Genomic DNA, 25,439 nt, shown 5'->3' with positions numbered 1-25,439 from the left:
AACAAACGTCCTTGAACGCTCGTCGCGTTCAGTGCGCCCGGAACGCGTTCGCGGCGCTTCCTTCTTTTGTTTATTTTTCTCCAGCGCTTTCTTTTGATTATGTTTCTCCGGCGCTTCCTTCTTTTGTTTATTTTTCTCCCAAGACCCTCTCTCTCTCTCTTTGTTAGCGTTATTTTTAAGTTGCGGTCGCTTCGTCCGCGATGGAGATAAACTTTCTCTGTCGGGCCTCAGTGTCATTTCAGGAATTTTTCTTTTTATTTTTGCAGGCGAAGTTTCGAGATATCCGATGCCCGTCCCGAAAACTTTTCGAGATAAGCCAAGTCAAAATACATGGTGCCAATGGGGATTCATTTCGCAACGCACAGAAGTTTCAACTTAACCGATCTTTCGAGATATCCGTGTTCGAGTTAAAGGGGGTTTACTGTACAATAGGCCCCTTGCACATGACGTCATTTCCGATACCCTCCAGAGAAGAGGGGGAGAAGGAGCTCCCCTCTTATCAGGACCCTCCTTTGTGCCTTCCGGATTTGCACAGGTGTCGCTATTCTCCTCCCAGAAGATTATAGAAGATTAACCCGTCACTCAAAATTCTTACAAAAGCAGCTTCCCTCTCCTCCTTTTACTTGGTGTGCAAATGTGTGCGATGTGACGTCAATGCAAGGAGCCTATACGTGGCACCTGACGTCATTTCCGATGACCTCCAAAGAAAAGGTGCTCCCCTCTTATCAGGAGCCTCCCGGATTTGCACAGGCCTCGCTATTCTCCTCCCAGGAGATTACAGAAGGTTAATCTGCCATTTAAAAGTCTTACAAAAGCAGCTTCCTTTTCTATGGTGTTCAAAAGTATGCAATGGGACATCAGTGCAAGGTGCCTATATGAAACTAGCCACAACACAACAAAGAAAAAATTATAAGAAAACAGCATTAAACGCACATTTGCCCATTGGGCTGTCAACCATTACCTCATTATTACAATTCCCAGTTGCATTCATCAAATCACTCTCAGAGATTCCCATTATTGCTTGCCAACATGGAGATGTCAGAGACATGTTGCCCTGCTGCTTGCAGAGTCGAAAGACAATTCTAGTTCCTATCTCAGGCCCCCAGTGGCATGTTCTCAATGATGGAGCATCTTACGTGAGTCGCAGCATGCTTATAAAGCAGAGGTCGGGTCGAGGTCGAGGGAGGACGCACTTCAAATCACTACAAATGACAAAAAAGAAAACAAAGCCTAAAAACAGCCAGACTTACTCGAAATATTCGTTCAAAATCCTTGGTGGACATCCTCAGCAGCTGCTTCGAAGTACACCGATTGGCGTACCCGTGAACCTGCAGAAACTGCGAAATACAAAAATAAAATAAAACTTTCTTTGTGAGGTGGAGGATGCAAAAGCAAAGAGGAGTTCCTGCACAATCCTTGCTGGTTGCAACACTTGGATGGGCCGCCCGAAGTTCGGCAGTCCAACTTTGATATGGCTGTCCTTCCCATTTGAGGCACCTAACAGACGAAGCTTGCCCATTACATTATAGTTAGTAGATCCCACAACCTGTCCCAAGCGGCAAATATGCCAAAGTCCAACTAAAGAATGTGGCAAAGCAGCAGGTATCTTGGTACTGCAATGCACCAGCATTGTCAAGATGGTGCAAGGACTTGCACCAAGACGTTAGCTAGGTGGTGCTGCGGGGGTCCTCCAGTGATGGCCTTGTGAAAAAGTGCAACATTACATAATGTTGCTCCAGACCAATTCAACACTCCCAGAGCTCTCTGGGAGTGTTTATGACTTTCGTGTGTGGGCTGCCAGCATAATATAAGCTAGGTTAAAATCGTCACACTGTGGAGAAGCAAGCAACTGTTTGTACAGAACAGTAAGCTACTTGATGCTTTTTCTTACCCTCTTCGGTGGATTTCACAAGCAGGATGCCTCAAGAGAAGAGATGACACCGAGAATAGGTACAGCAGTTGTTTGGATAACAACAACGCGTGCCATAGAACCTCAACCCTAGACATCAACGGGAAGCCCGGCTGTCGGAAGGGAACGTTCAGTTTTCTTGCCTCCTTTGATCTATTGGTAACGAAAAGTGTCTCAAAAGCCAAGAATTGACGCCAAAAATAAAAGGCTCGCCTGAACTTGGCCCGTCAAAACGCAGTGTACTAGACACTCCCTGTAGACACCAAATGTAGGCCTAAAGAACTTTCTGAACTGGATTAACCTATGGGTGCCCCAATGTGCACCCCGGGAGCACCCCAAATTCTCGATTACAACTTGCCCTAAATAAAGTGTTTACCCAATTTAGGCAGTATTTTAGTGTTCCTGAGCCATGCAATAAGGTACAACTATGAGCCAAACAGTCCCCAGTGTGTGCACTACTGTTATCAAAGTCTGTAGGCTCCTGCACTGCCTAAAGATGCCAAAGGAAGGAGGAGCTGCTTGGTAGAGTCATTCAAAACAGATAGGCATTCCTCAAGATCAAGAACCCCTGGTCTAGGATGCCACTAGAATTTCCAATCACAATTTTCAGTTAAAGATGAGGAATTACCTAGTGCCAACAAATCTAAAATCACGACAACCTGTACTAAACCAGATGTATGCTCCACCTGATTAGGATGAAGAAATCTTGATGCGTGCAAGAGTCGACCATTCCCGTGCTTTCCTTCTCTCAAACTTTGCTCTCAGAACAAAAAGGTATGAATCCTGCCAAATTCGAATAGTGGCTGATTAGGAAAATTGTTTCCACCAGGTATGTGCGCTCAAACCCCATTAACCACCCAAACTTCCATGACAGAATGCTGCATTAAAATTCTTACCTCGGAGAGCTTCGCTGCACACTCTGCCTGGTAAGTTTTGTCTGCAAGTGGCCTCTCATCTTTCACGCTCTTCCGGGGACCACGACTGAAGCGGCCACTCGAAGCCGCGCTGACAAAAAAATTGTGAAATTGTGAAGGTCAAAGTTTGTGATTAAGACAAGTATTACATCTATAGTATAGGGCAGTGTTTCTCAAATGGGGCCGTGGACCCTTTGCAATCCGCGAAGGCATACTAGGGGTCTGCGAAGCACAGCCTCATCAGTCAAGCCCAGCAATAAAAGTTCTTTTCTCAGATTGAGAAGAAATGTTCAGATTTTCGGGCGAGTTTTCTCGTGTATATGTCAATAAGAAAAGTCTATTTCACACTAGCCCTCAGTTTTATCCATTTATTAACTCACAATCACAATTAACCTATATCTTTCCCTTCCCCTCACCACGAACGGGGTTCTCCATTATCTCCCCCCATCCACAAGGGGTCTTTGAAACATCAGTGGCTGAGAACCACGGGTTATAAAGTGTTTGAAATACCCAGACTCAATCTAAAATGGGCCATAAAAATTGGCACCTGCATCTAGCAATCGAAACTTTTTGTCAAAGGTATATATCACAGGTCGGTTTTACCTTGTAAAATTAATAAGCGTAGCCCCCTTCCTGTAAAATATAGGGCAAAAATCTTGCCAGGGTCAACGGAGGACAGCAATGCAAACAACCAAGTCGTGTAGCGGGGTGCGTTTGGTGCACGTATTGATAGATGACGCTACCTCCTTATCTGCTCACGACGACCGTGGTCTATCAAGCTGAACATAATATTTTTGTAATGTACCTTTGGTTAAATGCGGACATTAACAGCAAAAGTAGAAGTAACAAAAAATTTTAAAAAATGCGGCTGGATATTGAGAGCGACAACAGCGCTCTTGCTGTTAATGGATTTCGTCTGCATGTTGTCTCCTTTCTTTCGCCGGCGGGCTAAACCTTCCAGTGCTGCTCCCAATGCCATATGTCAATAAGTGCGCCATATGTGCCCCGCCACTCGACTCTGTCGTCTGTGTTCCCGTTCATTTTGGCAAATTCATTGGCCCATTTTTTTTTACAGCAAGGGAGCTACACTGTAATTTTGCATGATAAAACTGACCTGTAAAATACAGCAATTATGAAAAGTTTAGATTGCCTTGCGCAAGAACAGAATTTGATGGCTTATTTCGGATTGAGTCTGGGTATTTCAGACACCTTTTAGTTTGAAAAGTGCACCAAACTTCTAAAGTGCCCCATTTTCCAATTTAAAGTTTTAAAATAATGCCTAAGCTTTATATTAAAATAACAGATAGTTCTGAAACTTTTGCATCTGGTCAAGTTTGACAGCGCTAGGTACATCTGGGCAAATATTGAGCATTCGGTAACGCAATTTTTTTTTTTCAATAGGAAACAAACAAAAAAGGCTTGAGGTACACCTAAGCACTTCTAATGAGTTGTAAATGCGAAAGCATGCACGCCGCTCTTCCGCTCCCTTCTTTTGTCGACGGTCGCGCGCGCGCGCTGTCCTCGGGCGTGGAGCTGTGGAGCCGCTGCCCCGCGGACACGCAGCACCGTGGGGTAGCGGCAGCTGAAACTGACACGCAGCGGCCAATGGGGCCTTATCGACGCACACCAGCCAATGGGACTGAAGCCAAAATCCGTCTGCCTTACTTTTCTCCTTTGAGATCGGGAAACAAGGTGCCGTAGTTTAGGCTTTTCACATGGTTTCATAGCTGGGAGCTGGCTTCACTTGGAGAAAGGATTTAAGGTGCCGTTTGGCGTGGTTTCAAAGCCGATAACGTCGGCCCGCTCCATGACACCAGTTAATGCTTTCACATTAAAAACTAAATGTTTTTTGAGGGGACAGATTCTATAAAATGCATTCAAAGAACAATCAAATCGGAGCATACGCTTCAAGCATCAAAAAGGAGGTGTTTAGGGGTCGACCACCATGGAGTAACTTGGAGTATCGCCTTCCCTTTCCTTTCGCTGCCAATTCCTCATTAGTAGAAAAGGGGTCACGTGCCAAATTTGACTACAGCACTTGCGTGGAAGTGGCCATGCGGAGGTCTGGGTTTGGGGTGGGACATATTTTTTTTCACTCAGTGTCCGTCAAATGTAGGTTTTACACTCAAGTCCAATGGGCAGGAAGCATCTTCAACCTTCGGACATTGTGTGTGCCGCTGAGTCACGTGCAACTGCATCTTTATATCAGTGGTTCTCGACCACTGATGTTTTGCAAACCCCATGTGGATCGACGGAGATGAAGGAGGACCCCGTTCGTGGTGAGGGGAAGTTAAAGGTATAGGTTAATTATGATATGATTTAATAAATGTATATAACTATGGGCTAGTGTGAAGCAGACTTCTCTCATTGACGTACACACGAGAAAACTCCCCGAAAATTGCAATGTTTCTTCTCAATCTGAAAAAAAGCCAACCTTTATTGCGGGGCTTGAGTGATAAGGCAGGGCTTTGCGGACTCCTGGAATGCCTTCATGGACCCCAAAGGTTCTGCGAAGCCCCATTTGAGAACCACTACTTTATATAATGAAAGTGCCGTTCCAAAGCGGCCGTGTACAATCAGACAACATGAAAGCCAACGTTTGGGGCACCCAAGATAGTGCCCCAGGTGAGCACTTTTCACAATTCGAAGGAGAGCATTTCATTTGGGGTGGAAACACAGAAGAAACTACAGATGGCTTGTTCATGCTAAGTGTCATACTCTGCACACTTGATCTTTTTATATGAAGGCATAATGAAAAAATCTGCCCAAAAACATTTCCCAAAATTAGGAAACCTGCACAGCTTGTATTTCTTCTTGAGATCCAGCCAACTTGTTAAAAACCAATTCGAAAGTGAACTCGTCGAACTGAAAAATGTCTATCAAGGAGGGAAAGGGCAACTTGTCGAAGGGAAATATGTCAAATTCGACGTTCCAGGTGAAGATTGTTTTACTGTTGTAGATTCTTGTTTGTCTTTTAATCTGTCGGCTTATTTCGTTTGTTCCCTTTGTATCAGTGGTGTAGCTGCAAGGGGGGGGGGAGGGGCTTTCCCTCGACTAAGTAATGTCCATAAGCAGAGCTGCGAGCTAGAAAGAATCCCCCAACTGTACTGTAAAGCAATGACTCTGTGGCATGACAATGCAAGCAAAAGTGGCCCACAAGAAAACATGCTGGCAATGCACTGTCACACTGATGCTCCAATCAACCCTGTGGTTTCAGTACTGTCCTGGCACAAATTAGTAGAGGAACATTTATGAAAGGACAAAGTTTCGATGTACCTCCCGATGGTGCCACGGTTCCCACGCAAATTATAGTGCCTACTTCCTGGGCCCGGCGCTAGGGAAGCGCCACCGGAGGGTTGGAGATCCCCAAAAGACGATGATCGCCTTGGTATGAATGAGCGAGGTAGCAAGGCATTTGCGGATCTGCTGCGCCTGCCGCGTAAACCAAACCCAGACTTTTGGTTCATCCTGCACTCTCTGCAAAGCAACAGCACGCATACTTTGAAGGAAGAGGCGTCCCCCTATGGTAAGTGAATGAATGAATGAATGAATTTAGAGTTTTCTGGCGCAGCAGCAACATAGGCCATAGTGCACCAAACACTGGGTAAGGAAATATCACAACGCTAAAAGTTTATTATTGCAGCGGGTCAAAATATCAAATATCACTTAAACAAAACTGTAGTTTAAAGTCGATGTAAAATATTAAACTTTTCTAAAAAGTTAAAAACTTGTCTGTACGGAGTAACAGGCTCGTCTCCAAGCAAAAGTGCCAAGTGGAAAGGGATTTGTTTTCTGAAAAAGATTGAAAAGCAAGAGCGACGTTCGTTATCAAATTGTGGGCACACCAAAAGGATGTGAAGTACACTTAAAGTTTCTGAGCAGTAGTCACACATCGGTGGGTCGTCGTTTCTTAGAAGGTAGCTGTCAGTCAGGTGTGTGTGGCCTATCCTCAGTCGACATAAGATGACCTCATAGAACCTTTCTCGATGTCTGGCGCTGCGCCATTCACTCAAAACAGGTTTAACTTTATATAGCTTATTGTGAGGGTCAGAGTCCCACTCTATTGCCAAGAATCTTTGATTTTATTTCGTAGTGTGGTTCTATAGTCTGTCACTGGGAGGGTGTGAATTTCAATGGACCTGTTTACACATGCACCTGCGGCTCGGTCGGCTTCCTCATTGCCGTGTATTCCTATATGGCTAGGAACCCAGCAAAAGTGAATAGTGATGTTTTGCTTTATCGCATTCATTAATTTAACACGAAGCAGACAAACCAGGGGATGCTTCCAGGATCTTGCAGAGTTAAGGGCAAGAAGGGAACTGAGCGAGTCTGTAAATATCACAGATAATCTGTATTTTTGTTTGATTATTTCATCTACAATCACTAGGAGTCCATGAAGCTCAGCTGTAAACACAGATGCATTCGCGTTAATTCGAATAACACGTTGGTACGCAGCCAGCATAGCCAGCACCTTTCGTCGCATCAGTAAAAAAGCTTTTGTCCGTCTCGTAACGACTAGCAATCTCAAAAAATTCTTGTTTTATAACACTAGCGGTGGACACTTTCTTGTTGTATTTTGTCAAAGAGAGGTCGCATGTTATAGTAAGGTCATCCCAAGGAGCAAGTCTTTGTTCAGTTTCCATGACAGAAGAAGATATGTCAAAACTATAAGTCGCTGCAGCATCATTCACACGAAGTGCAAAGGGACGCGTTACGGATGGCTTGTTTTGAAAGGCCTGCTCATATTTTATGCTTTCAATCAAAGAAAAATTTGGGTGCTGTGGAAGAGTACGGAGTCTTAAATAGTACTGCATGCTAAGATAAAATCTACGTTTGTCAAGCGACCACTCACTTGACTCGGCATACAAGCTGGGCACGGGGGATGTTCGAAAGGCTCCGGTTGCCAGTCTGATTCCCTGGTGATGAATTGGGTCTAACATTTTAAGTGTAGAGGGTTTGGCAGAACCATAAACAATACTTCCAGAATCCAAAACTGAGCAAACACAGGCCCTGTAGATTCGCAAAAGGCAGACACGGTCGGAACCCCAAGAACGGTGTGCAAGGACCTTAAGAAGATTCGACTTTCGCTGACATTTTAATCTTAGTTCCTTTATAGGTGAGCCAAAAGTTAATTTACTATCGAATATTAGGCCTAAAAACTTATGCTCCGATTTAACCGGAATGGGTGTACATTTAATATACAATGATGGCTCCGGAGACATTCCTCGTTTTTGAGAAAAACAAACAGCCACAGTCTTCGCGGCAGAAAACCGGAAGCCATTCTGGTCAGCCCACTTACTCATCCTGTTTACTGTAAGTTGAACTTGTCGCTCACAGATGGCTAAGTTACATGAAGAAAAACAAATCTGGACATCGTCGACGTAAAGAGAATGAGTGATTGTGGGCGGAATTACTTGAGATAGAGAATTTATCTTTATAATAAACAAAGTGACGCTTAAGACACAGCCCTGCGGCACGCCATTCTCCTGGGGGAAAGGGTCGGAGATTGTAGCTCCCAGGCGTACCTGAAAGCTACGATCCTGCAGAAAGTCAGCAATGCAGTTGAACATTCTCCCTTTTATGTTCATCGACATAAGGTCCTGGAGTATGCCGTATCGCCAGGCGGTGTCGTAAGCTTTTTCAAGGTCGAAAAATACAGACAGACAAAATTGCCTATTTATGAAAGCCTCGCGGACCGTCGTCTCAAGACGTACAAGGTGGTCAACAGTAGACCTGGAAGTGCGGAAACCACACTGGAAATTGCTTAGTAAATTCTTTTCTTCTAGTATGTAGATTAGCCTGTTGTTAACCAGCCGCTCAAAAGTTTTTCCCAAACAGCTACTAAGGGAAATTGGCCTGTAGCTCGTGGCTTTACTTCTGTCCTTTCCTTGTTTTAAGATGGGGATAACAATAGCCTGTTTCCAGGTGCTAGGAAACTTTCCTTTAGCCCAGATGATGTTAAAAAACTGGAGGAGAATGACTAGAAATGTTTCAGGTAGATGAGAAAGCATGCTAGGGTGAATTGCATCAAGCCCAGGGGATGTAGGCTTTGCAGCAGCAAGGGCTCGACGAAGCTCGACGAGGGAAAAAGGACAATTATATTTTTCAGTGCAATCTTCTGACCTACGAATTGGAATTCTCTCGCGCTTGAACTTAAACAGCAGAAACTCTGCAGTGTAGTTTTCAGAACTAGAGACTTGTGCAAAGTGTCTACCCAGTGTGTTGGCTTGTTCATATAATGATGAAAATGCTTCTCCCTTCTCGTCTAACAGCAAGGGGATTGAGAAAGGATGGTAGTCACCATCCATTCTATTTACTCTGTCCCAGACAATCTTCGCTGGTGTGAAACTATTAATAGAAGATGCATATGAGCAAAAGGATCTCTTTTTCGCCCGTTTCCTAATATAGCGGGCTTTTGCACGTAATTGCTTAAATGCCAGGAGGTTTATGGAAGTGGGATACCTCCTAAATCTTGCCCAAGAACAGTTTTTGCGGTTTCGGGATTCTTTACACTCATTATCCCACCACGGTTTAGGACGTCTCGGCAGCTTGCCGGATGTCTGTGGGATGGACAGACGGGCTGCCTCAACAATTGCTGTTGTTATGAGAGCATTTTTTTCGTCCACGGAGGCCGCTTGCGAAAGATCCAGGGAAGAGGGGATATTTGACTGAAAAAGGTTCCAATCTCCTGAAGAGATCTTCCAACAGGGGGAACGACAAGGCAGCCTGGGCAGGACTTCTAAGGCAGTAAGATTCACCGGAAAATGGTCGCTTCCATAAGGGTTATCCAATACATTCCAAATAAAATCTGTAAAAAGTGCAGCGGAACAAATAGTGAGGTCAATGCAAGAAAAGGAGTGATTAGCAGAACTGAAATATGTTGGTTCGCCTGTATTTAGTACACATACTTCTCCGAGAGATAAAAACCGCGCCACAACAGCCCCTCGAGTGTCAGTTCGGACACTACCCCAGAGGGGATTGTGTGCATTAAAGTCGCCCATTAAAATAAAAGGTTCAGGGAGCTGATCGACTAAAGTTTCAAGTTGGGCGAGCTCCAGGGCAAATGAAGGGGGGATGTAAATGGAGCAAATTGTAATACGGCGTTGCTGTAGTAACCTCACCGCAACGGCCTCCAGGGGCGTGTCAAGGGGGACCTCATATGCAGGAGTGCCATTGTCTACGACAATAGCAACTCCACCGGCAGCGCCAGAGGCAGTCACGCGGTCCTTCCTGTAGACTTGATATGATCTAAGAAAGTTGCTGTTGGGTGGTTTGAGGTAAGTCTCTTGGAGGCAAAATGCAGAGGGTTCATGCCTCTGCAACAAGAGCTTCACATCATCTAAATTACAAAAAAGACCTCTGCAGTTTCATTGCATAAAGCAGGCCATAATTTAAAAGAGTGAAATCTAAAAAGCTAAAAACGTAAAAATGAAGAAAAGATCAAATACAGACAAGGAATATATTTTCAGGTCTTAAAATCAATCTTTATACGAGGTGTGTTTTTCTTTTTAGTGGCACCCTTCTGCTCACTGGTGGATCCACCAGTGCCGGGAAGGGAACACTCCGACCCTGACATGGACCTGTCCTCGTCGGACTTGAGCCCACTTTGATCCATTGGCTCGTCGGTGGTTGTCGCCAATGGCTGACCCTTGGATGTCGCTGGCTTGGTTGGCAGGCCAGGGATCGTCTGGGTACCAGAAGGGCGGGGTGCCATACCCCGTCCTTTGGGGGGCAGAGCAGTGCGAGGAGCAAGGGTCGCCAAGCCTTGCTCTTTACTGGGTGTGGGCACGCCCACATCTTTCCTAGTGCTCCGAGGTGGTGTTTGCCGCACCACTCCCGAGGTGGAGGGGGACCCCGACGGGACACGCAGGTCATCAGAAGATGTCTGCGTCCCCGTGGACACCATCGGCCGTGCAGGTCCCCTGTGCACAGCCTCTGCATATGAACCACGTGAGGCAAACAAGACACGCTTCTTTGCCTCATGGTATGGAATGTTCTCTTGGACTTTCAATGTAAGTATTTCTTTTTTTTGCTTCCAGAGAGAACAAGACCGAGAATATGCAGCGTGCTTCCCTTCGCAATTGGTGCACTTTGGTTCGTTCTCACAGTGATCTGCGAGATGCTCTTTGCTAGAGCACCTCGCACACGTGTCAGATCCGCGGCAGCTCCGTGAGCCGTGGCCGAACCGCTGGCACTTGAAGCAGCGCAGCGGGTTCGGTACGTATGGCCGAACGCGGCAATGCAGGTAACCTGCCTTGACAGCTTGTGGAAGGGTGGTCATTGCAAAGGTCAGTACGATGTGTTTTGTTTTGTGTTCCACGCCGTCGCGTCGAAGTGTGATGCGCCGTGCGGCGATCACACCCTGGCTGGAGAGGCCCTCTACGATTTCCATTTCTGGAGTTTCTAATAAGTCGTCTTCAGAAATTACGCCTTGTACTGTATTTAGTGTGCAGTGGGGGGTTACGGTGACTTTGTAATCAGAGATTGAGTTCAATGCTAGTAGAGCATCACTCTGGATCTTGGTGTGAACCTCTACGAGAAGGTCACCTGATATCATCTTCTTAGCCTGAAAGGTCTTTCCCACAACACCCTCTAGAGTTTTTGCGACAAGAAAAGGGGACAGTTTACTTAGTGGTTTCTCAGTCTCTGAGTGCAGCACCAAAAACTTTGGATACTGCGGAGTAGCTACTAATGGAACTTCAAGTGTACGTGCTTCGGTGCGGACTCTTTTCGGAGCCCGATCGAGGAAAGTTTTGTTTTGCAGACCCATAAAGATGGGAAAGAAAGTTCAGTGCCCGGGTGCACCACCCACCACGGAGCCCAACAAGGGGGTAGGTAATGTGCCATAGCAAGAAAGGCTTGGCTGACACAATTACACTACCAGTGCTGCCCGGGCACTATACCCTAGTGTGGTTGCAGGGACAGGTCCTGTTTCCACTCAAGGTTGGCCCTTGCCGCCTAAGAAGGTGAAAAAGGAAGGAAGAGAATGTAGAAGAAAAGAGAAAGAGGTGGGAGGAAAAGTGAAAGAAGGAAGAAGAGGGTAGAAGAGGCGACTGACTGAATCATCCTGGTCGGGCCAAGCCAGGACACCAGTCTACGAGAAGCAGAGGCCGAAGCGGTGTATTGCCTCGCCCGGGGGGCCCCGAAGGGTCCAAACATACCCCGGGCTCAGCTCAACCACCAGGGTCCCCTTTTCCCCGGACACGGGTACGCCACGCACAGCCAGACGTGGGTGGGCGAACCCACATGGCTCGGGGTTCGTAGTGACGCCACTCACCAAGCACCTACTAAAGTAGGTGCCCCCTGCGTGCGGGTATGGTGGCCCACGTGGCTGGGGTCCGTGGTGACGCTACTCACCAAGCACCTAGCACCTAAGGTGCAGGCGCCCCCTGCGGGGCTCGGGGTACGTGGAGACGCCACTCTCCAAACACCTGCTTTCACAGGTGCCCCCTGCGGGGCCTATGGTAAGTGACGAGACACTCAAGGTAAGGCAGAGGGTTGGGAGAGTTGGGTGATCATCTTACAAGGTAAAACAGCGCAAAAACAAAAAATTCAGGTACAACAAAAAGGCACAGATACAGCACTTTGTCTGTGCCTTTCCCGTTTCTTGTGCCTCAGTTTTTTGTACCATCTTATTTTGTAAGATCAAGGCAGCAGTATGATTTCATTTGGTTCCCGGGAGTTACTGACAACCAGAAAAATATGTGGCCCAATCGAAAAGAACTAACAAATAATCGACTACCTCAACAGACACCCTCTACAGAAGGCAGCAGCATTAACATAACACAAAGTGGAAATGCCAGGTTATGCTGCAACCAAGCAGGTTTCCGAACACTGCACCTGACAAGGTTGTATCCAAACTAGAAGGCCACAAGTTATAGGCCCTCAATGACAAATGAATTGAGGATGACAGAAATTCAAGGTACTCGGACAGACCGATCTAACATGGCCTTCATGGTAGCGCCTGCAAGGTGCGACCATAAAGGCGGCATTGTAAACGCCTTTCAGCAATGTGAAAGACCGGAAGAATGTATAATAGAAATGCAACCTAAATATATTAAAAGTGGATATACATAACTTGCATGTCACGTCATTCGCGGCCATGCCAGTTTTGTGTGCGCCGCCAGCGTTCGGTGTGCAAGTTTCACTACACAGAAGTTGTAATTCAAAGAAGCCAGTAAGTAGAAATAATCGTCAGTACCCAGCAATGGCGACCCTTGCAAGCTGTAAAGAGGGTGTGGACGTAAGAATCAAAACATTTGGCAGGCCTTGGAAAATTTCAATTCCAAACGTACATACTTGAAATTGGGCACGCGAACATAGTTTTGCCGATTTTGCCATTTTTTTTCAGAGCTCAATTCTGAGGTAGTGATCGAAATATTCAAAATTAAACAAAATCGGAGGCTGTGCATTTCCTATGCACTAGACCGGACGTTTGACGTCATGCACACTGGTGTGTGAGCTTGTTCCGGTCATTGTTAATGTATTTTCCTAAAAGTATTAACTATCGCAATTATCTTGCTCATTGCCAGCCTCTGCTATTGGTTTTGAGCGTTTTTGCATTCAGCAAGTCACTTGGGAGCAGGCTCATAAACCAATGGCGACAAACAGGTTTGTACTCACGACTTTCGGGACCTACAGACATTTGCAAGCACCCGAACACATTGAGAGCTGGCCACTGTGGATGGAAAACGCTTTGGGCTCACATGTGTGTTTTTGGAGCGAGCTGAGGCCGCGCGTCTTGGCAGTTACTAAATGAAGACGATGAAGTCCCATCGTAACACTTGCCCCGATAAAACTAATTAGTTTCTTTACTTGGGGTGTGTTCTGGGCAGAGGAGCCGGAACAGACGAGGAGGATAGTTCAGGAGCACTTTATGATGTCGGTTAAGTATTCGGCATTGCAGAGCCCCCTGATGATGGGTGAAGGCTCTGGAAGGGAAAACGCACCAGAAATGTTCGCCGTAGAGGATTTCGTCTCTGAAGATGCCTGGCCTGGAGCACATACATCTTTTTTCCCATCGGGATCCGAGTCGAAAACTGGATAACTTGAAAGACGATGTTGAACTGCATTGTTCCGAATGTTGGGCTAACCGACTTCGCATGTCGTTGATGTGCCTTCTTTGTATTCTTCCATCTGAAGTTGTTACTTCAAATGATTGGGAACCAACCTGGTGGAGCACCTTAGCTTCTATTCATTTCGGTTATCCCGCGAAACCCTTAATAAAGACGGCTTGTGAATTGCTCAACTTAGCATCTTTGCAGCCTTCTACCTTCCTTACCCCGCAGATGCTTCCAAACATCAACTCTGCTGGTGTTTCTCAGTTGTTGAGCTTGGCACGGTTCTTGTTTAAGCATCATACAACAAGCTCAACAACTGGGAAAACACCAGCAGAATTGATGTCTGCGGGGTAAGGAAGGTGAAGAAGGCTGCAAATTCACAAGCCGCCTTTATTAAGAGATTCGCGGGACAACCGAAATGGATAGAAGCTAAGGTGCTCCGCCAGGTTGGTTCCCGATCATTTCAAGTCCATCCTCTTCACCAGTGCTAAGTGGTGGTCTATTTACATAATATTTACAAGAAAAGACTGCAAGCGATTGGTGGTGAGCTATGAGCCCTCCGAACATGTCACTAGCGTGGCCAGAGGTGAGGCTGCGCGTCTTGTCAGTTGCTGAATGAAAACGACAAAGTTCAATCGTAACACGGCCGCTACGGTTTCTTCCTTCTCGCTAACTCAAAAACAAATCAACCTTTTTTTTTTTTTTTTTTTGGGGGGGGGGGGGGGGCGGGGGTAAATGGTCAATTCGAGGTGTATGGGCAGGAAACGCGAATGCACATCACGACTCCACGAGGAATGAGAGCCACTGTGACAGGCCTGTCAAGCCAGTCACGGTGGCTTGTGAATCCATGGAACCGAACGCGAACATGCGTTTGCATACCCAAACCTCTAAAACCATACCTAAAGAAGAAGAAAAGGGGGGGGGGGGGGGGGGGGGGGGTTCACCGACTTTACGGCAGCGAACGTGGCCTACCGCTTGAGGCCGTGCTAGCCGTGAGTCGCACGCGCACAAACAAAAACGCTTTACCGAGCTGCTTTGTTCCCCAAGGCCTGCGCTAATTACGGCCTCAACGTGGTCTCAACCACTGAACTGGTCTTTATGACAATTAGAAATCAGTGGTCTCAACACTTACCAGGATACTGACACCGCTGACACGGACACTGACAACGCCGCTCAGGTGTTAGCTGCTGCCCGAACTGGCCAAAAGTACAGTCTCCGGCGATATGAAAGACCAACTGGGAGCGCGTGGCCGAGGCGGTGGCTGGCGGGGGCGCTGCGAGCGCTGCGGGCAATTCCATTCTGCTTCGAGGGGAGGACGCTCACTCAAGCTCAGCACAAACTGATAGGAGCGCGCTTTAGCTGAGCCTCGAGTGAGCGTCCTCCCCTTGAAGCAGAATGAAACTGCCCGGAGCGCTCGCAGCGCCCCCAGTGGGGTGAAGCTCTCGGCTACTTCCGTCCCGCTGCGTATACTTATGACGTTTGTCCGGTCCGGCGAACTGCTTCCGATTGCCGCATTCCCAGCGGCTGTTGGCACTTGTTATTTTATTTTAAATAAATATGAGTCATATATTTAATAAAGCGAAATAAAGGTGAAGTTATTTTGAAGGTGTGAATGGCTTTGAAGCTTGTTATCGTAACTTTCTCTTTCACTCTTTCAACGTGTCTGGGCGCGCTTTCCCTCTCTCCGAACCCGGGCCTCGCTCCTCGACATGCGCTGGCCGCTGGCGCCGGGAAGTAAAAAAAAAATTGGCTTGCTCTTTATGTTTATACAGCCTTGGTGGAGATGCGCCTCAACGGGTAATCGGTCCCTTAGCTGTAGATGAGAAATTTAACCAGTGCGGTACAACCGCTAACCTGGGATTTTTAACGTGCATCACGCAGTAGTGATTACACGAACGCGTGCCGGTACGAAACTCATCCAGATCGAGACGGGCGGGGGCGGCGGGGATCGAACCCACGAAGTTCCCAGCGCAAGCTTTCGCTCCACGCTCCGAGCTGAGACGCGTTAGCCAACTGATGCGTTAGCCCACTCGGCCACTTCCTCCCTGCCGGGAAGTCGGTGGACCTTTCGGAGCAGAGTAGCGCAGAGCCGTTCGCCATACATTGGTTTGAATAGGCGAGCATCTCGGGGCCAACCACAGGCCGCGAAACAGCCCCTAGCGGTGGTCGTGAACTCTAAATTTGTGACACGACTAATTCAAGCCGTTTTAGCGTCGCTAGAGTTAAACGGTAACTGGTCATTGCAATGGGACGATAACTTGCTGGTAGAGTAGAGTCTTTACCGGGTTTTAGGAGAGGAATTATATGTGCCCGCTTCCAGCACTGAGGAAAGGCAGAAGCCATCCACAAATGATTGAAAAAGGTTAACAAATGGCCTAGAGATTCAGGAGACAAGTGCCGCAACATTTCATAGTGGATTTTGTCAGGACCAGGTGCCGACTGCTTTTTTGACCCAAGGGCCACCTCGAGTTCGCACATTGTGAAAGGCTGGTTGTATACAAGAGTGTCTGATCCTGACATAGCAATTGGCTGCTTTTCTGCGACAGCTTTGAACTTCTTAAATTTTGCCGAATAATTAGATGAGCTAGACGCTTCACAAAAATGTTCCGCAAGAACATTTGCCTGGTCTTTCATGGTTGGCGAAGCCGAGGGAAAAAGAGGCGATCTAAAAGGGAGGTAGTTACCCCGAATTTTCCTCATTCGGTCCCACACCTCTTTAGTAGTGACAAAACTGTTCACCTTGGAAACATATTTCATCCATGAGCTTTTCTTAGCTCGTTTCCTTGTCCAACGAGCCTTTGCTTTACATTTTTTAAACTCGATCTTGTTCCAGACCGTTGGGTAGCGGCAGAAAGTGCCCCAGGCCCTGTTCTGACGTTTAAGCGTAACAGAACAGTCTTTGGTCCACCAAGGCTTGCAGCGCTTAGGAAGATTTTCAGATGTTTGTGGAATAGAGGCAGAAGCAGCATTTATGGTACGGTCAGTAACGTACAAGGTGGCATTTTCCGGAGTCATAGCTAAAAGTTCGGCTGGGTCAAGCACTGCTTCCAATGCAAAAAGAGCCCAGTCAGCTTTGTCTAATTTCCACCAGGGGATACGTGTTGAAAGTGATGGAGGTGCTACAGTACTTTCTAAAAAGACAGGAAAATGGTCACTCCCAAAAGGGTTATCTAAAAACCTTCCAAGAAAAACAGGGAAGTAAAGTTGGGGATGAAAGAGACAAATCGATGGAAGTGAAAGTATTATGTGCTGCACTAAAAAATGTAGGATCATGTCCATTTAAAAGGCAAAGGCCGGATGACAATAAAAATCTTTCAATGAAACCACCACGGGAGTCTTGGCAAGCACTACCCCACATGGGGTGGTGGGCGTTAAAATCCCCCAAGATTAAAAAAGGTTGCGGAAGCTGCGCTACAAGTCTATGCAGGTCATGTAAATGCAGTGGAATATTTGGTGGCAAGTGAAACAAGCGTAATAAGGCGGTCAAGAAGAATACGAACTGCCACTGCTTCTGGAGAGGTTGTGAGAGGAACAGAAGCACAGGCAATACCACTCTGCACAACCACAGCTAGTCCACCAGAGGAGTTGCTATGGGATGCACGGTCCTTTCTAAAAACCTGATGACGACGTAGAACATTTGTTTGTGTGTCCTTGAAATGAGTCTCCTGTAGGCATATAGCGACAGGTCGAAGCTCATCAAGAAAAAAATTTATGTCATCAATATTAGGGAAAAGACCACGGCAATTCCACTGCATAATACTATAGTTTTTTGCCATTTAAGCGAAAAAAAAACAACATAGATATATATATATAAAAGTGACCTAAAAGGGAGATGCGTTAAGGTTTAAAATCTATTTTTACACGTGGGCTACTCTGCTTTTTAGGAGGATCTTTCTGTTTCCAAGTGGGGTCACTGGCAACAGAAAGAGACGACTCCGATCCCGAGAGGGGAGCGTCCTCCTCGGCCCTGGGCCCACTTTCGTCCATGGGCTCGTCTGTTGCTGCCGGCAGCTGACCCTTGGAGGTCGTCTGCTTCGGCGACTCCCCGGGCTTCCTCTGGGGAGCAGAGGTGCGAGGGGGTAGGTTCATCAACATCAAGTGCACAAAAATACTTAAGCCGTTCTCTTTCTAGTATGGCGAGGTTTACATGAATAAAAAGTTGTTAAACTGTAGAAGTCATTGCTTTTCCAGGCCAACATGTCTTCTCTAGCTCTTAGGCACACTATGGCGCACCATGCATTCACGAGGGCGCCCATCAAACCATTCTGCCAATCCTTGGCCGCCAGGCAGCTGCGTAGCCGCCTCGCCTCAGACACGATCACGGGGTCGTGTCGCCGCGGGGTCGATCGGGATCTCGAGTTCGGCTCCCGACGCGCCGCTTTCTCTCCTAGCCACTGGAGGGCGCTGCAGGCACCCCCGTGGCGGGTGAGGAGAAACCTCCTCGCCCATCGATGGATATATACTCGGTGGGGCAGGGGGCAAGAGGCCTCCGAGAACTGCGGACGAGACCGAGTCGCAGGCAGGCAGGTGGCGACCGGATCTACGATATCGTGGGACGCGAGGCCTAAGGGCTTTCTTTGTGTTTAGCGTTGGGCTTAACATGCATTTATAAATATTTGTGTAATGTCGTGTGTATTTGTAGTTTAGATTAAGTGTTTTGTAGCGTTGTGTTTTATTGTACGAATAAACGGGGAGCGGAATCCCGCTCCCGTGAAAGAACCAGGCTGGACTCGGTTTGTTGACGGACCACGTGGGAAATGGCGAATCGGCGGCAATACGCGATTTCCTACAATACTTAACTGCAGACATTGAAGCAGGAGGTCCAGCAGACATGGACATGGAGACATGTCTATGGAGACACGTCTCCATAGACAAGAATTTTAATTGCTTGGAGAGGTTCAATCCAAAAAAAGTGAAGGCAAAAGTACTCCAGCTGAGCAACAGGCTAGATCTAAGCCAATTGAGGAGACATGTTGGCCTACGAACGCCTCCATGACTGCTGGACCGTTGCTTCTCTACGCCTACAGTCTTCTCTTGCTTCCCATTTGCGTTAGTATGCTGATGTAAAGTATACAACACTCAAACCAAATACCATTTCACAACGCCATTCTTGAACACCGATTGGTTGTCCGTCTGCAGAGTCTTCTATTCTTTACGAGTCCACAGGTGTCCTTTCAAGACCAGGAAGAATGAGGCTAAGGCATAGCTATTTGTAACTCTAAGCATATTGCAGGGGTGGAACTCATGAAGTGTACTTGGGAGCAGCCACGGGAGCCTACGTTCTGGAGCAGGCTAGGAGCAGCTCAGATCAGTTTTCATTGCACTTCAGCTTGTGTCTTAGACAAGCACAGGAGCAATTTTAATGGTGCTTAGCAGCACAGTTGAACATGCGTGGTTAGGGATCTAGGTAGACAAGATAACAGTGCAACAGATGCGAAAACTTGAAACATCGTGAAGTTTAATGAGAACCAAAAAGTAAGTACCATTTGTTTCTGAACATAGTGTTCTTAATCTTTTCTGAGTGGCTTTCAGCTGCTGCCTAGTGCACAACCCACATGTGCTCGACATAGTAATTATATGTGCGAACCATGTGACGTGCGTAAGCAACAGACGTGCAGTTGCGCGGAGGAACAGGGCAACAAATTGTGAGTTTATCCTATTGTGCAACTCAATATCGAGGCAGCCGACTATGACTAACGGAGTTATCGTATTCGAAGCGATAAGCAGAAACAAAGGTTAAAGTACGCCGAGCAGATCTACCGCTCGCGTGAGAGCTGCTGGCCGGCAAGGTTTCGGTTCGGACCGCGTTTCAGTTCTATCACATCATGATTTATCTTGTGGGAATGTGGTTCCAACTTCTAATGATGAAGTACTAAAAGGAATATTTTGCGCATTTGTTTTCAACCGGCTGACGTCCGAATCCCGCGTCGCAGAGCCTCAGACAATCTGGGGCGGCGGAGAAAAGCTCACCACAAAACCGGCAGATGCGGAGAAAAGCTCACCAGCCTTTGAGGAAATGCGGAGAAAAGCTCACCAATTTTTTTTTCTTAGCTTAGCGAATTGTGCATCACAAGTGGCAATTTAATAAATTAGAATTTGTCAGTTCATCAAAAATATTTGTCCTCTTTTTTGTAATATTCTTGAAGTTCATTGGGCATATTTACTAATTCCTCAGATATTAGTAATCACCCATTCTGCATATTAATGACTCCGCAAGAATAAAATCCGAACATCGAACACCCGTAAAAAAAAAACAATTTACTGCTTGACAGTGCGCCGTCGGCTGTCAGATGAAGAGGTTTGTTTTTTGCGAGCTAATATGAATAGCGGTGTGTGAACCATTCCAGCTCCGAAGCTTGTCTGGTGCCCCATTAATAAGTAGGTGTTTGTCGATGTAATCAGCGTCGGCCAAGCTGTTTTCTTTCTGTTATTTTAATTAATAAAACATTAGTTGTGAGAACAGCTTTGCACCGTTTTCGTCGTTTGAACGGTTTTCATCATGTATAACATTTACCAACTCGCCCAGTATGCTACCTTACAGAAGACTAGTTCTTGTATAGGCCACAAGTAACAACGGTGACAGTGTGCAGCTCTGAAGGCCATGGGTGGCTCGCCGTAGAAGGGCATTACCACACAAAGGAAACCTATGAAAACACCAGCACGAACGGCTAGAAAACGTGCATGTCTGTGGAAGAAAGAATTTTCAGCATCCTACTGATCGTCCTATCTTGTCTTCAAAGGTTAGCAAAAGCTACAAAGAGAATTTCAAGCACCGCGTTGCTGCGCATGCGCTTTCGGATTTTCGGCATTTACAGTTTTGCTTTTTCGGTTTTAGGCAGACATTAAGTTTTCAAACGTTTTCCTGTTCTTCGAGTTCATAAAGTTTTCAGTTAGGCTTTCGCTGCCTGGAGAGTATACCACAAAAAAAATTCGCCCACAATTATTAATTTGGGAGCAATATACCCAATAAGCTGAATAAATATTGCAAAAAAGTACATTTTCTTTTTTTACAAAGCTGACGAATTTTATTGATAATAAACTGATATATGTTACGCATGATCCCACAGCCTTCATAAAAAGGAAGAAAAAATCTGAGCTTTTCTTTGCAAACGCTCAATGGCCGGTGAGCTTTTCTCCGCATCCGCTGGTTTTGTGGTGGGCTTTTCTCCGGGATTCGACAATCTGACGCTTAACGACTCAACCTCACCTCGGCCGACTTGCTTATCGCCTATGGTTGAAGAATAACAATTCACTAGCAGGTGTTGTAGCGCTTAGAATGAGATACCCGAGTTTTTTTTCGCACGCTTCTGACTCTGGATATACAGGGAGAATAAACAGAACAAAGGATTGCAAGGTCGACCAAGCTAAACGCGCGCATTGTTGCCAATCAAGTCAATAGAAACCGAGACCAAGACAAAACTTTTGGAGCACATTTTGCGATTTGGTGCATAATGGCGCAAGGTATTGGCTGGGGCGCAGTTTCTGCAATATGGCGCAGACAAATGCGTCTGGTGCAAAATGGCACAGTTGTTCCACCCCTGATATTGTCCAAGCAACACTTCATTGTGCAACATTCCCACAAAAACACCCACCGCCTAGGCTGTGTCACTAGTTTGTCCATCCCAGGGAACACCAACCTTCCTCGTATGACAGCCAAAGGGCTTCTTCCCTCTTGGCATTGTTACAACAGAGCATTGCGGAAGCCTAAAGGCTGTTGGCAAGAATTCGCACGCTAGCGAGTGCCTGGCTCATTTGTGTGCATCCATGAACAACCAAAAGCGCCTTACTCGAATTTAGAAACACCTAGGCCCCTGGGAACCCTGTCCGAAAATCTCACTGCTGGACCGAGTCCTATCATCAACATGAAGTGGGTTTGAATTCAGGTGTTCTATAGCACGGTGCAACATCGATGGATGGATGAAAAAGGTCAAGCCCTTTCAATTGGGTAGCGGCTTCCGCAACTTAGCCAGTGCTTTAGTATCAGCCATTGACCTCTACCTAACGTACAAGGCATTACCAGCAGCAGCCTGTTGATCACATCCGAAGTGACGCATACCCAGAAGCCGACCGATGCATCACAACAGTTACAGAGCAAATAGTCAAGCCACATGCCGTGTTGAGTGCGGAACAGAACCTCCAGAGGGAGCAATCAACACCGCTTTCACACTTCTCAGGTTTAGCTACGAGCACTGCTCCTTCACGATGCCCCAAGTGAGAGGTCCGTCGTCCTCAGTACTTGCGCGACTACCTTTAGGGGGGAGGTGGGTTGTGTACTGAAGTGCTGTGTGAGGAGCGCATGAGGCATGAGGGCATCTGCAAACTCACCTTTGCATGCCCACGCAGGACCATGCACTTAACTCCGAGCCTCCTCCAAGGAACTCGCTCGTTATCCTGCCTTGTACAAAGTAAAGCTAATGGCACATCACACTGAGCCTACAGTGTGCTGTCCCAATCAGTACTGTAGAGACAATGAATCAACGGCACACTTGCAGCACTAGCACATTCTAACCAGATGCTCCAAATGCAAACCCTCTCGTGTCTTGGAACGTCTTTATTTTCTCAGAAATCCCACATCATTCCCCCTGTGGGGGGGGGGGGGGGGGGGGAAGTGACCATCCCCAATAGTGCCACACCACTGGCCACAATACCAATAGACAACTTGTGGTCACATTCTTCTTGCCCCTTTATTCTGGTCTGCTTGCAGGAGCAGACGTTTCTTGATGGCGGCCTCGGACCCCGACTTGCCCCTGCCCAGCAGCTTGCACAGGCCCCGGGTGATCCGCTTTTCCAGGCGTTGTTGAAACTGGTTCATCAAAGGTGGCACCTTGATACCCTGTTAACAGACGGCCATCTAAACCTGAATGCGAACGTGCTCAGGTCGCCGCATAAAGCGGCTTTGGTCCCGCTAAGGCTTCTCTAGACTGTGCACTGCTTTTTTTTTCTTTTCAAGCTTCTTGGTGGTAGGCAGGATTGAGCTTTGCGGCACGCTTCTGCGAGGGGCCCTCCATGTGGTGCGCTACAGAAGTGGATTCTCAACCGACAGCTCCGTCTTGCTTCTGGTTGTTCCCGGGCAAAAATGACGTAGCCGATGTCCTCAGTTTTCTTGGGGTTGTGCAGTCGCAGAACAGTGATCGGTGGTCTTCAGGAGAGAAGTGGTGGATGGGCTGGGGACAGAGCAGGCGGGAGGTGGGGTGAAATGGTGCGAGTAGCGGCGACATTGTGCCGGCTTACAACTCCTTGTTACTCAGTCGGATCCGGCCCAGTTCAAGTGACACATTCAGCATTGCCCGCAGGCGTCCCAAGAAGGCGTGGCGAATGGTGATCGAGGCGGCCTCAATTTCGGCCAATGTAAGGAGCTGCAATCCTGCCGACACCTGCAATTGCTTCAGTTCTGCTGTGAAAGATCTGACACCGCACCCTCTACAGGGTGTTTCCGAGCAATATTTGGGCGTGAAAAGTTCATATACAGTCGCCGACCGTTTTTTCGGACTCCGATAATTCAGACATGTTCGATATTTCGGACCTAAAGGAGGAACCGTGACTTATCCCATAGAAATAGTGCATATTCACGACCAATGTTTCGGGCAGGAAGGACCGTCACAACAGGGATGCCACCGTATCGACTTTTCAACCGTAACAGAAGATAATACATGCGCTTCAGGATGCTTCAGGTGGTCCAGTTTTCTCGAAAATTCTAAATGCAACTGCCTGCATGGTCTTCAACGAGGTCAGCTACAACGAAAGTACGTATTGTCCTTTCATACAGCAGCGTGGGTAAAGTTTCATGTTCTAGGCAACACCTACAGATTCAAGAATACTGGTTCATCCCACCGTGACGTGATGCAGTGCTGACAGGGGGCCCTTATTGGACAGGGAAGTGGTGATTTTTTGATGGAATTTATTTTAGAGGTCGGTCTTTTCGCATCACTGGTCAGTCAGACAGGATGACAGGGAAGGGACCGCGGTCAATCCTTGATGGAACGTTTTTTAAACCCATTTAGGACTCTTTGTCCGGAACCACTACCTTCAAGGCGAAGGGTCAAGCCTGCGAAAAAGTAATTTCGGGACCAAAAAAAAAAAAAGAAACTCCCACTTCAAACTTAAGCCTCATCTCAGTTGGCGTCTCAAAGAAATTTGAAAAAATGTATTGTATTATCAGTATTTATATTTCTTCCCTCCCTAAAATGTATTCTTGTATTTGTATTTCCAAAGACTTTTTGCCTCTTTTTAAAATGTATTTCTGACACGTATCACGATACATTTTTATGGATATATTTGAGACTTGAGTATCAGTATCTCAGCAACTATTTCCATCTATCCCAGTATTTGTATTTCCAAATACATTTATGAATATTTCTGCCCAACCCTGCAACGTAATGCGGCTGTCAAGTGACACTTTTAACGTTTAGGAATTGGAGGAATGGAATGGAGCGACTCAGCCATTCCAGGAGTGGGAATGGGCCCAGTGTCCCCATTCCTAGGAGTTGAAAGGAATGGAATTATCGAAAACTCTAATTCCCCAGAATGGAATTGGAATGGAATGGGGGTGCCCATTCCGCAACACTGTTCTCTAGACTGTGCACTGCTTTTTTTTCTTTTCAAGCTTCTTGGTGGTAGGCAGGATTGAGCTTTGCGGCACGCTTCTGCGAGGGGCCCTCCATGTGGTGCGCTACAGAAGTGGATTCTCAACCGACAGCTCCGTCTTGCTTCTGGTTGTTCCCGGGCAAAAATGACGTAGCCGATGTCCTCAGTTTTCTTGGGGTTGTGCAGTCGCAGAACAGTGATCGGTGGTCTTCAGGAGAGAAGTTGTGGATGGGCTGGGGACAGAGCAGGCGGGAGGTGGGGTGAAATGGTGTGAGTAGCGGCGACATTGTGCCGGCTTACAACTCCTTGTTACTCAGTCGGATCCGGCCCAGTTCAAGTGACACATTCAGCATTGCCCGCAGGCGTCCCAAGAAGGCGTGGCGAATGGTGATCGAGGCGGCCTCAATTTCGGCCAATGTAAGGAGCTGCAATCCTGCCGACACCTGCAATTGCTTCAGTTCTGCTGTGAAAGATCTGACACCGCACCCTCTACAGGGTGTTTCCGAGCAATATTTGGGCGTGAAAAGTTCATATACAGTCGCCGACCGTTTTTTCGGACTCCGACAATTCAGACATGTTCGATATTTCGGACCTAAAGGAGGAACCGTAACTTATCCCATAGAAATAGTGCATATTCACGACCAATGTTTCGGACAGCTTGAAGTGAGAAAGTTTGATTATTCGGACAAAATCATCGCTAGCGAGCAGCGGGAAACACCTTTGAACAGCGGCCATTTTGAATTCTATGTTGGCTGCAAATGGATTGGCTTGGTTTGGCAGCGCTACTTGAATATTCCCGAGTCCTACCGCTAGATGACGCTATGCTAGCCCTTTTTTTCCATTTAGCTCATTTAGCTGCATGTAATCATCATTATTATCATTTTGCTTTGTTTCTTTTCATTCCTTCGCGCCTCCGCCCCACTACAGTGGCTTAAAGGGGGTAGCGTGGTTATCGCGTAGCCTCCACCATGC

The 25,439-nt window shown here is 47.0% G+C and overlaps 1 protein-coding gene across 3 annotated transcripts in view; it reads right to left on the bottom strand.

The window, feature by feature from the left end:
* LOC115318171 (kinetochore protein NDC80 homolog) overlaps nucleotides 1-25,439 on the bottom strand; it is a 69,656-nt gene that overhangs the window by 38,592 nt on the left and 5,625 nt on the right. For 2 of the 3 annotated variants that reach the window (XM_040217306.3, XM_040217307.3), the window contains exons 2-4: nucleotides 6,100-6,300; nucleotides 2,806-2,914; nucleotides 1,251-1,337 (exon numbers count right to left, since the gene is read on the bottom strand). In XM_040217306.3, the coding sequence (XP_040073240.2) occupies nucleotides 1,251-1,337; nucleotides 2,806-2,914; nucleotides 6,100-6,290 (387 nt within the window). In that variant the 5' untranslated portion in view covers nucleotides 6,291-6,300. The remainder of the gene's footprint in view (nucleotides 1-1,250; nucleotides 1,338-2,805; nucleotides 2,915-6,099; nucleotides 6,301-25,439) is intronic. The other variant, XM_040217308.3, reaches the window with a different exon arrangement.

This window comes from Ixodes scapularis, unplaced genomic scaffold (genome assembly GCF_016920785.2).
Source record: "Ixodes scapularis isolate PalLabHiFi unplaced genomic scaffold, ASM1692078v2 PGA_scaffold13__105_contigs__length_92229423, whole genome shotgun sequence".
Taxonomy (NCBI): Eukaryota; Metazoa; Arthropoda; class Arachnida; order Ixodida; family Ixodidae; genus Ixodes; species Ixodes scapularis.
Note: the sequence above shows the minus strand (reverse complement) of the source record. Positions and strands in the feature narration are given on the sequence as shown.